The sequence below is a fragment of the Mesoplodon mirus genome (genome assembly GCF_964341445.2).
Source record: "Mesoplodon mirus genome assembly, chromosome: 6".
NCBI classification, from domain to species: domain Eukaryota; kingdom Metazoa; phylum Chordata; class Mammalia; order Artiodactyla; family Ziphiidae; genus Mesoplodon; species Mesoplodon mirus.
In genome coordinates this window covers 94,544,104-94,556,857 of record NC_138982.1, presented here as the reverse complement: position 1 = coordinate 94,556,857, position 12,754 = coordinate 94,544,104, and the positions used below count along the sequence as shown (strand labels likewise).

At 36.6% G+C, this 12,754-nt stretch overlaps 1 protein-coding gene across 5 annotated transcripts in view; it reads right to left on the bottom strand.

Moving 5' to 3' along the window:
- Window positions 1-12,754, bottom strand: part of CBLB (Cbl proto-oncogene B) — a 209,397-nt gene that overhangs the window by 47,682 nt on the left and 148,961 nt on the right. For all 5 annotated transcript variants that reach the window (XM_082626006.1, XM_082626002.1, XM_082626005.1 and 2 more), the window contains 2 exons: window positions 6,548-6,733; window positions 4,183-4,548 (listed from right to left, as the gene is read on the bottom strand). In XM_082626006.1, coding sequence (XP_082482132.1) covers window positions 4,183-4,548; window positions 6,548-6,733 — 552 coding nt within the window. The remainder of the gene's footprint in view (window positions 1-4,182; window positions 4,549-6,547; window positions 6,734-12,754) is intronic.

Below are 12,754 nucleotides of genomic sequence, written 5' to 3'. Positions count from 1 at the left end.
AGTCCTATAGGAAAGAAATCTCTTACCAATAAAATAAAATAAGGTAAATAAACCTAACAACTCTTAGCTTTCAGGTTCATGTTAAAAAGTAAAGTATTACCTTAGCTAACTTGATTATGCTAGGTGGGAGGGAGAAGAGAAATGGGAGTAAATGAAAGTCACAAAAAATTCTTACACTTCATTTTAATGATGAATTAGAGGGCTTTATTCCTTAGAGCTCTTTACAGTTAGCAAATAGAGTAATTAGAATTTAATTTATCCTTGCTTCCCTTACCATTTATCTAGGAAAGATGCAAATAAAAAGGGCAAATGGTTCTAATGGACGATGGGAACTGGCACACTGACAGAGGACACACAACAAAGGGGATCAAGTCCTCACTCTATAGAGTGTTTAGTTTCATGAATTCCCCTTATGGTATTACATATGTACACTTAATGTTAAACTTTTAGTACTCATCTAAGTTTTCTTATCTTTAAAATGGGCAGATGATATTTAATTTGAGGTATTTCCTTGAATGAGAACAAGTCTGAACGATAGTTGTTACTATTTGACACAGCAATGTATTTGCTTACACTTGGAGAGACTGACGGGTTATGTGAAGACAACACATCAGCCTCCAAGTATCTAAATCCCTATACCCTTTATTCCCATGGTAACATTAAAAAAATTTTTTTAAAGACTGTACACTAGATATGGAGGGTGAGAATATATTGTAATACTTACCATTTTCATTAATATACTAGTCTTTTTAAATCAAAGTCATTTCCCCTTCTTCTTCAACCCTTCTCCCTCGTTTCCCTCTTATTGTGAATACGTGATCTATCTATAGAAAATGCCTACTTTTCTAAAAGAGTAAAAAATCCTATTTTAAACAAGAAAGTTACATTTTACCTTTGGCTGAAGGCGAGTGCTGGAAAAATACATTAAAAAAACTGTCTACGCTCCTGGTGTACCACAGACATCTTCTTCCTCCAAGCCCTTTCCTGCCCTACCCCAGCCCACCTCCAACCCCAGCGCGCATATCCTCTTTCCCCTCTGTCATCAACCTAACTGTAATAATTCAGCAACCCAGTTATTGTTTGCTGAGTATTCATTAGGCACTATGCTAAATAAAAGCAGAGAGGAAGGGGAGAAAGAGATAATGATTTTGGTTTTAAATTAAAAAAAAATAAGGACAACTATTTTAAATGAAAATGAACTGTTACAACTTATACTAAGACTCCACATCTAGTTTGGTTTTATTCCATAACCAAGGGGTATAGGGGCTTAGATATTTGGAGGGTAACTATTCTCCTAGAAACTAGGTCCTATTATTATTTCATTTCATAAAGTAAGGGAAATAAGTGGAATTGAGGGCATAGATGTAGTAAGTTGCTTGCATCCACAAAGCCAGTGAATTCTAGAGCAGGAAGTAAAACTCAGGTCTGATTCCAGAGCCTGGTGGATCTATGTTGATCAGATTTTTAGTTTTGTTAAAATGCAGCTATCAGGTTTGGCTTATCATTTTTACTTCTGCCTAAAGGAGTTAAACAGTTCCTCTTCTATAAAAACATTTTGTTAAATTTGAAAGGGGAGAGAACACTGGGATTCTGGTTATCCTGAACACTAGGAGAACACCTGTATGTAGAGAGTGCTTACAAATATGTAATTAAATCAATCTGGATTGAGGAACTACAGAGACGTTAAGTTAAGAAACAAACTCCAAGGCTTCCCTGGTGGCGCAGTGGTTGAGAGTCCGCCTGCCGATGCAGGGGACATGGGTTCGTGCCCCGGTCTGGGAGGATCCCACATGCCGCGGAGCGGCTGGGCCCGTGAGCCATGGCCGCTGAGCCTGCGTGTCCGGAGCCTGTGCTCCGCAATGGGAGAGGCCACAATAGTGAGAGGCCCGCGTACCGCAAAAAAAAAAAAAAAAAAAAAAAAAAGAAAAAGAAACAAACAAACTCCAACCCAGGATCATGCAGAGACTGAGAATTACAGGATCCTAGATGGATGCAGTCTTCCATCGGTTGAAGCTAGCCTCTAAGTCTCCCAACAGTGAAATAAGAAGAGGAATTGGGCTTTTTCTGCTTTATGTCAGTTGTGATATACCTTGTGGTCTACTGAAGTGGACCCATTTTTCCTTCAAAAGATAATAAAAGAGGAGAATAAGGGGAGACATGGTCTGTTTTATAGCATTTAACACATTATGTATAAATCCTTCTTTATAATCTGCCTTAAAAGTCAAACAACTATACTGAAATGAGAAATCTTAGATGTCTAATTTTGGTAAAAATGTTCATCTAGTTGTAACTTGAAAGTAACTTTGAGAATATAAGCATTGCAATGCTAATACATACAACATATGAGATTAGACCTTCATGAATTTTAATGAGCCTAATTTAGATAGAACTAAACAAATTCAGCTTTTAATAAGACAAATTTTGCACTTTACTCAATGTTCTCTGGGATATTAACATGTATCAATGATCAGGACATGAAAGTTCACATAGAAAACATGTAAAGGAATCTTTATAACTGAAATTACTACTAATACTTCATACCTATAGTTAATATAACAAAAATAAAATTTCATGCCTATAACCTAAGAAATTATAACCCCAATTTAAAACAACCACCATCCATACAAAAATTAATAGCCTGTATTCTAGGGCTTACAAGGGCAGGTTTATTTAGTGCTAAGACTGTATAACATATTATCTAAGAAGAACCCTGAAACAAGTGAATTGCCCAAGATAATTATTATATTTTAAGTATTTCTGAAGTCCATTCAGGAAGTAAATTGTAATATGTTGCTAAGATATAACCATTCATGTCGGGCTCTTCTGAACACTCTCCTTAAGGCAAGTGTGATCATGTATGAATGAAAAGTAATAGAGACTAAAGGGAAGAAAAAAATCACTGGAAAAAAAAAAGGCAGGTCCTTCTGATCAAGATTCTAGGTTGTAGAAACATACTTTTGAAGATAAGCTCTCCATTTTCAGAGAACATTATAAAAATGCTTTTATAAGTGCTTGCTCTTCCATTTACATCACCTTTGCATGACCTTGAAGAAAACCTTTACAGATTTTCATATTTATAATAGATGAAAGCCCGCAGGTACCAACAAGGCACTAACAAGGAGTTACGGCAAACCACCACCACTCTTCCCCTGTGTTTTGAGTGCCTGAGTAGACAATTTTGACTCTTGCTATCCTGGCTACCCTAGAATATCACTAATAATTAAATCTTATACAGAGTTTTCCTTCACACATGTGCATGTGCACGCATGTGTGTACACACATACAGGAATTTAGTACATGTCATTCTTCACACTTGTTTCTTGATTAACTCACCAACTACAAACTATTATTTTGAAGGAATAGTCTACTCCCCTAAAATAACAACTTAAGATCAAAAGAGATGGGAACACTTAAATATTACAGTCTTCAAAAGAGGCAAAGCCTCCTTCAGCTGAAGGAAGATGGTGACGATCTGACCTGAGTCAAAAATATCATGGACACAAATACCAGAAAACATTACAGGACAGGTCTGCCAGGGGCCCACTGAGGGTTCGAAACTCAATGATTTCTGCTGCTGCCTCTTCGGTTCCCTGAATGCTTAAATTCTTTTCTGTACATATAAATGACAGTGGTAATATCCTTTAATGTTAGAACTCAACATGTGTGACAGTCTTTCAGTTTTATAGAGAAAGGCCTTGCTTTCCAACAATGAACTGGACTTGGTGTTTTTATGTATGTGAGAAGTTCATTCTACCTGGCTGCCTAAGGTGTGCTGTCCCAGGCGACAATAACTCCAATGACTGATTGATGATATGCTATAATCATACAGCTTTTTTTTCAAGTTAGATAGAAGTAGGAGAGTTAAATAAAAAAGACTGCTGATTCTCCCACTGACAACATTAATAGGAAAAAATTTTGCAGATGAAATAAGGGAAGGTGAACTAAACCTCTGGCAAATTGTCTGGTGTCTTCATATGAAAATTAAATCATTATTTAGAACCTCCTTCCTGACTTCTGTTAGGTTCAAGTTTTAATGAGCTTCTGATTATTTATAATTTGCAGATAATTAAAGACCTGCAGGGAAGTGTCACACTAGGCGAAAAAAACACCACTCCACCTTTTATACTACCTCTTATCAGAAGACTATAAGCAGATTATTTAGCTTCAGCTTTGAGTATTTACCTTGGCTCCTTCTAAAGGCAAATCATGGCGTCTGTGTTTCCGCATAAGCACTGGGTCAGAGCCCATTCTACTGTGCCTTCCATTTACATTTGAACTCGCTGTGATTCCAGGCTTTGGAGAGGCATCCCCTAGGAGGCGACATCCCACTGACTGATTAGTCCCAAGCACATCCCGAGGGCACCAGGCTTCCAGAGGCATCGGCTGGTCTCTGGAAGGCACACTTTCCATGTGAAGGAAGTGACGACTCAGTCTATTGTCAGGGGGGATTGGGGGAGGTCTCTCAGGTGGAGGAGGAGGAGGGTCTCTTAAGGGAGGTGGTGGTGCTGGGAGTGGTTTGTCTTGTTTTCTCACCATGCAAGGAGAAGACTAAAGAAACACAAGAGGAAAAAGAAATTAAAAGAGGTTCCATGCACTGAAATGACTTCCAGACTAGTATACTATTGCTTTTGTTTTCTAAGCCATAGTAGGGCTTTATTACATTCCTGTGCCATCTTTTTTTTTTTTTTTTTCTTTTTCTTTTTTTGCGGTATGCAGGCCTCTCACTGTTGTGGCCTCTCCCGTTGCGGAGCACAGGCTCCGGATGCGCAGGCCCAGCGGCCATGGCTCACGGGCCCAGCCGCTCCGCGGCATATGGGATCCTCCCAGACCGGGGCACGAACCCGTATCCCCTGCATCGGCAGGCGGACTCTCAATGACTGCGCCACCAGGGAGGCCCCTGTGCCATCTTTTAATGAGTTTCTTTTATCACCAAGTAATGAAAGTTTAAAAAATTAATGAAAAACTCAAATATATTTCATTAAGATTTCTTTGTAGAAAATGAATATGTAAACTCAAATGTTAGGATTATAAGGACTACAGGAAAACGTAGCAGAATATCAAAATTATATGGTGATTTTGACTGGTGGACATTAAAATAATAATGTCATTAATTATTTTATTTGCATGTTTCTGTGATTTAGGAGAGACAGCAGAAACTATCAAAGTTGTTGTTGTTTTACTTTTTAAAAGAGCACCTTGGGCTTCCCTGGTGGTGCATTAGTTGAGAGTCCGCCTGCCGATGCAGGGGACATGGGTTCGTGCCCCGGTCCGGGAAGATCCCACATGCCACGGAGCGGCTGGGCCCGTGAGCCATGGCCGCTGAGCCTGTGCGTCCGGAGCCTGTGCTCGCAACGGGAGAGGCCACAACAGTGAGAGGCCCGCGTACCACACACACACAAAAAAAGAGCACCTTGATTTGTAATATCTTTGGAAGACTGAAAATGTTGGTTTTGTTACTTTTGTGTTCACCTCTATAATACAGAGCAAGTGACAAGGGGGAAATGTGCTCTGGTTCTTTAACAGTTATTACCAGAATAGTGAAAATTCACAAATAATAGAGCAGCATTATTTACAGACCTTACTTGAGTTTTATGGATCTTAAAAAAAAAAAAAATCAGTCTGATTCTTATGTGGAATATGAAGGTATAAGCTCCTGAATTGAATCTATGTGACTTTCACAGTTTTTATTTTCATTTACATAGTCCATCTGATGAATGATTTGTGCTTTTATTGTTTGAAAATATTAGCGAAGAAATGTGTGTTTACATAATTCTCACTAAATAACATCCTAAAAAGTCTTAATATGATCTTAAAACCATGTTAATTATAATGTAGAAAAGTCCAATACTATTAAAATACTGTGCTTCCAAATAGTTTTAGACCATAACGCATATTACCGAATGGGATTAATATTTAAAATCTTATATTTAATAAAGCAAAATATTCCCTTTTCAAATTTGGAAAAAAAATCTGCACAGAACTAAAACTGTGGGCTTAGATGTACAGATAGAATTATGTCTTTAATATTAAACAGTAATGCAATTACTTTGCAAATACTGTAATTCTTTGTAATTAATTCCTTCAGGTATAAAAGGTACATATAATTCCCTCTTCGGAGTCACCCTGAAACATGGGTGATATCTATCACATCTTAAGCCCTATGCAAATATACTCCCATAACATTTTTCTTGTCAAGACACTATGAAAATGAGTGTAAAATATCATTTAATAAGAGCATGCAATTTATTTTAATACATGTAATGACCTTTTAAATCTATTTTACAGAATAACTATACTTACTCTGCTGTTTATTTTAGCAAACCAGGGGGCTGTTACAGACATGTGCCTTCTCTGAATAATTATGTAACTTTTATAGCAATAAAGCAAGGAATATGATAGTGGACTCACTATAAACAAAATGAGAGACCCATCAAAGTTGTTCACAAACAAGAGCATAAGAAATATGAGTAACAGAATTTTAAAAACCTGAGCAATCAATAATCATCACATAAAATTATTATCTATGTTTCTAATAAAATTGATTTACCTTTGGTGAACCAGTTGGGCTGCCACAGGGAGACCGAACTACGCCTTTCTGAATTAGATCCAGGCGAGGAGGCACTGGTGGCAGGCTTAAATGTGGGATCTGGAGAGGGTCTGGATGTGGCTTTCTTCGCTGTGCAAGGGGAGAGGATCCCGGTGATGTGACTGGGGAATTCTGCCTGTCAGTGCACTAGAATATAAAAAGAGAACCATGTTTATTTGATGTGTAAAGTACATACCTTTCAGTTCTTAAGACATCTGGTTTTGAGAATGTATCTGCCATTGCACATCTGTTAAAATAAACTCACTTAGTTTACTCTGATTAATAGATGGAAGGAGCTCACATTGTCCCTCAAGAGCAGTATTATGTAAAGAATAAATGGATTAGTTTCTCCTACATATTGTAGAAAGGGCCTAGGAAAAAAACAGCAAAAGGGTAGTTTAAAAACAATCAAGGGCTTCCCTGGTGGCGCAGTGGTTGAGAGTCCGCCTGCCAATGCAGGGGACGCGGGTTCGTGCCCCGGTCCGGGAAGATCCCACATGCCGCGGAGCAGCTGGGCCCATGAGCCATGGCCACTGAGCCTGCGCATCCAGAGCCTGTGCTCCACAACGGGAGAGGCCACAGCAGTGAGAGGCCCGCAAAATCAAATGCAGGCATTCTACTAGAAACCTGTCTACATTTTATGAGAAACATGCAATGCAGTAATGCACATTGCTCTTGGTTATCTGTATTACAGAATTTTCTTAGGTCTTTGCGTTTTTAGTACATTCTAGAACTTAGAAATCATTTTGTTCTATATAAAATATGTAACCAGTGCATAATCTACTTTCCTACAAACCAATTAAATCAGACAAGGTTTTTTAAAAATTTGTGTATTTAAAATAAACAGGTTTAAGACCAGATGTTTTCCCCCAAGCCTTCACATGGAAAATAAATCCTCAAGTTAAATGTTCTTGTTTAAAAACAATTAAATCTAGGAAAGTCTGTACTTCTAAAACTCTGATAGATTTCTATGCTATTACAGGGTTTCCATGTTATCTGGTAGATAAAAGAGCACCAAAAAGCCATCAACAAGTACTTTGATTTGTATGTATGTGTGTAACCCTTTCTGTTTCAGAAGTGTGCGTGTGTGTGTGTGTTTGACATAACCTGATTCCTATTTGATATAAAAGCCATCCTAATTAACCAGATAGCCTCACTAGGATAACAATATTCTGTTCTGAAATATCAAGCAGTTTCCTTTTCAAGGCTAAGTTACTACCTACCTCTTTGGAGACCTAGGCTTAATTTTTATACCTACTACATTAACCTAGCATGCTTTGATATTCATCTGTTTCCTAGTGCTAGTATTTATAAGGAGTTTTAAGCTTGTTTCTAAGCCATTTCCCCCTAACATTACTTAGCCTTTGTGAGAGTAATCAATGTCAACTGACAATTTAATTTCAATTCTAGCAATAGTGAGAAAGATTTAGCCATTCTGTCCTTAACTGACATGTGATAATAAATTTGTGTTCATGTCCACACTTAGTTACATCATGGAAGGTCTTTTTTTTCTAATTTACTAAAATTGTGGTTTGTCTGATGTTTTTCTCATGATTAGACTAGCATTATGTGTTTTTGGAAGGAAGGCCATGTTGGTAAAGTAACACTTTAACCACATCACATCAAGGGTCTACACTATCAATGTGATTCATCACTGTTGATGTTGACCTTGATTACCTGGCTGAGGTACTGACTGTCAAGGCTTCTACACTATAAAGCTACTTACTTTTTCTCCCATTTTCCTTACTGTACTCTTTGCCTGGAAGTTACCATGTGCAGCCCACACTGAAGGAGTGGGGACTTATGCTTCCCCTGGTAAAGGCTTTTTAAAAATAAATTTGAGTGTCTACGCAGAAGCTTCTAGACCATACTTCAGGTATACTTGAATATTGCCATGACATTGCTAGACTGTCAATTCTTTGTCTCTCTCAATAGATGCCAAATAACTTAAAATAGGTCAATAAATTCAGATGCACTTTCACATGTAAATTTTAAGACCCCTTTCTTATTAATTTCATGATTCTTTTTTATATCTCTTACCTACTTAACTGAAGGAGAAAAAGCAGAAACTGTAGAGTCATAAGCTGATTTTCATGCAGCCAGTATTCTTAATAAAAAAAACATGACTTTTACCCCAAAAGTCATGGAGCCTCACGTGGTCTTGAATTTGAACCTTACAGAGTAATACCAATCCAAAAAATGATCATGGACAGAATAGAAAAAAACTCCTTGTGTCAAACTAAGTGCATCACAGTTCGTAGCAATCAGATCAGGAGATGTCACAGGACATCTAATTCTCCAAATTTCCATTAAGGGTAAATTACATCCTCTGAGAACTAGAAAAAATATTACCTGATAAAAATCCTTTATTGATCTGGTTATTATTCTTTACAAAAAAAAGACTCAAGAAGCAAAGCTATCCACATGGTTCCTATCCTGTAAAGAAATAATTTTTACATAGATATACAGAGAATACATAGCACTTCATTGTTTCAGTTACTTGCAGAGAAATTTTTCACTGCTTGTTGCATTTACTGCAAAGACCTATGCTCCTCCAAGCACTTTTCTTCCACAACTACCTGCCTGCTTCCCTAATTACCTGGAACAGGAAGGAGAATCCTGACAGAGCCAGCAGCCCACCATCATCATTAGAACTTGACTTCTGGTTTAACTACTAATTTAATATTTAAGCAGTTACCACATTCCTAGTGTGTTTAAATAGTGGGATGGACTTGATTTGAAGTGGGTGAACTGTTAAGATACTGAAAGGGTATACTGAAAATCTTTGGACAGACATCCAAACAACTGTGTGTGCTGCAGAAGTAACCCTGAACTTCTAGTTACCTCCAGACAAGCATACTCTCTACAGCTTTGTGAATGTAGTCTGAAGCAGAACTTGCTTAAGAAAATTCATAATCCGCCTGCCAATGCAGGGGACACGGGTTCGAGCCCTGGTCCGGGAAGATCCCACATGCCACAGAGCTATAAGCCCATGCGCCACAACTACTGAGCCTGCGCTCTAGAACCCGCGAGCCACAACTACTGAAGCCCGTGCGCCTAGAGCCCGTGCTCCGAAACAAGAGAAGCCACCGCAATGAGAAGCCTGCACACCGCAACAGAGTAGCTCTGCTCGCCGCAACTAGAGAAAGCCCATGTGCAGCAACGAAGTCCCAATGCAGCCAAAAATAAAATAAATAAAAATTAAAAATAAAAGAACAATTCATATTGTATTCTCAAGGTAATTTTATACTGCCCTCCCGAAAGACTAATTCATTTTGAAGCATTACAGTAACTGTAAGTTGGCTTAGTCAGAAGGATTTTATGGAGAATAGGTGAAGAGTATGTGAAGAAACAAAAAATATTTTATCTTTATTATGTGGTCTAAATTCACCATAGCTTATTCATTTTCCAGAGTTCTCCTAAATTATAGTAAAATCCCCATGTAAGAGTAGATAATTTAACAGTGCCCTTTAGATAATAATGCATTTTTCTTTGCTGAAACTTTTTGCTGAACAATTCTGCAACTAGAATATTGAAACTTTGCATTAACTTTCATTGCTGGTAAAATTCAAATGCTAACTGTGAACATTTGTAAACATTTTTAGTAGATGGTCACATTAAAGGTCACTTAATTTATTTGAATAATCACCAATTATATTTTTTCCCTTCCTATTTGAAAGTCTAAGGAGAAGAGAAGTCTCACACAATGCTTCACATGCCCACTCATGTTATGTTCTTTGTCCCATTATCTACCATATTCTTTTATTTACCCCTCATTGATTTGAAAGGGCTCTTTATATATTATGATAGTGAACCCCTATCTTTTTCAATTGTGGGGAATAATTTTTTCTCAGTTTGTCTTCACTACTGCTCTTCTGGTTTTAATCTTCTAGAGAATAAATACAATTAATTAGTATAATAAAAAGGCATATTAATCAAGGGATTCTTAAAAGGATCATACCCTTTTTGCCACTGCATTACATGAAATCCTTTCTTTGTCACTCCTTCATCTCTATTAGATTAGGACAAGGAAATGGAAAGCTAAGAAAAGATTAACTAGGAAAGCATAGGAAGCAGAAACTAGGATGTGGACACAGAAGTAACTTTACAGAATTTATTGCATAATATAAAGAAAATCATTTATATAGAGGTAACTGCAAGAACTGGGAAGGATGGAATCATAGTTTCAAGTTATAGGATAGCTGATCTGAATAATTCCTTTATCTTGATTTTAGGTAATTCTCACTTTTTTCTAGTATTACACTTGCTCTCAGAACTTCAGAATATATGATCTTTTTTCGTTTCCGCACCTTTCAAAATACAAAAGCTGGGCGCCTTTATTCCTGCCTGTATTATCATCACACCAGCTTATTTGTCTAACTAACAATTTCTCTTAAGTTTTTTAATGCTGGTTGTTGATAAGTAAGTTCAACAAGCTGAAATCCTGGTGCTCTAGAGATTTAAAGACCACATTTGATTCTTTTATATCTACATATTCACCAATTTTTCCAAACCCTTTGCTTCATGAAATGAATAAATGCTATTCTTTATTTTTTGTGACAAAATTTACAGAATTCTTCAGCACTTAGAATAGGAGGCGAATGACTACCATAAGGAATAGAGAAATCTGAATTTGCAATTTTAACAGAAAATCCTGAGAGAAAAGGCCCAAGAAGTAAGTAGTCAAAAGCCCATCTCAGCATGCTCCACAATTACCAATAATAATCAGGGACTCATTCTATTTTAGTCACTCTTCATTTTATCCATAGCTTTTAAAGAGCGATTTTATAACAGCCTTAATAGGATCCATTATTAGGGAAATGGCAAAACATTTGGTAAGAAACTTCAAACCCTGCCAGGCTATTATTAAAAACAGGACAAGAGAAAACCCCTCCAATTACTAATAAGATGAGAGTTCTGACAATCCCAGAGATAATCAAAGTCAATTTTATAATATTTCTAAGAAGATTTTTACTTTATGAATTTTCATATCTGAACAAGATAGATACATGTATTATAAGGATGATGAAAAGGACGACATTTCTCTAAATGCGTGAAAATTAATGAAGGACATTGATAAAACTTTTATCACATAAAATATATTCTAAGTAAAACATTCTAATAAAATAGAATTAAAATAAAATATTCTAATATTTTCCTGCTACTAACTATCCTCTTGGTTCTTCTTCTGCTCATATTCATTTGTGAACATAACAAAATCAAGACTTTAAAATAACAGCCTATGCAGAATATTATTCAGAAGGTATCCATTACAGAACCATTTACATGTACACATATTCATGTGTAATTTGTAATATAAGTATAAATGACTTATGTTGTCTATTTTGGAGTACTGTACCATTGTTCCCTTTTAGATAACAAATGCTTATATGAGGAACATGGTGTAAGAGTAGTACAATCATTTCATACTTATCCACAGTCACACTTCAAAGTCTCTATATGTAGGAATTTAGGGAGAAACTTGGAGTGAAAAAGAAAAGTTCTCCCAACTTAATCTATAGATTGGATGCAATCCCAATTAAAATCCCAGCAAGTTATTTTTCAGATACGGTCAAACTGATTCTAAAGTTTAGATGGAGACAAAAGACCCAGAATAGCCAACAGGATAGTTAAGGAGAAGAACAAAGTTGGAAGACGGACACTACTTGAATTAAAGACCTACTATAAAGATACACTAATCAAGATTCTGTGGTTTTGGCAGAATAGACATATAATACATCAATGGGACAGAAACAGTCAACTGATCTTTGACAAAGGAGCAAAGGTACACAATGTAGTAAAGACAGTCTTCTCAACAAATGGTGCTGAAGAACTGGACATCCACATGCAAAAAAAAGAAAAAATCTAGACATACACATTATACCCTTCACAAAATTAACTCAAAATGGACCACAAACCTAAATTTAAAATGCAAAATTATAAAATGCCTAGAAGATAATATAGGAGAAATCTAAAAAGTGACCACCAAATACAAGATCATCTAGATACAACACCAAAGGTGCCATCCATAAAAGAAATAATGGTCAAGCTGGACATCATTAAAATGAGAAATTTCTGTTCTGTGAAAGAAACTATCAAGAGAATAACAAAAGTACAAGCCACAGACTAGAAGAAAACCTTTGGAAAATACACATCTGAGAAAGGACT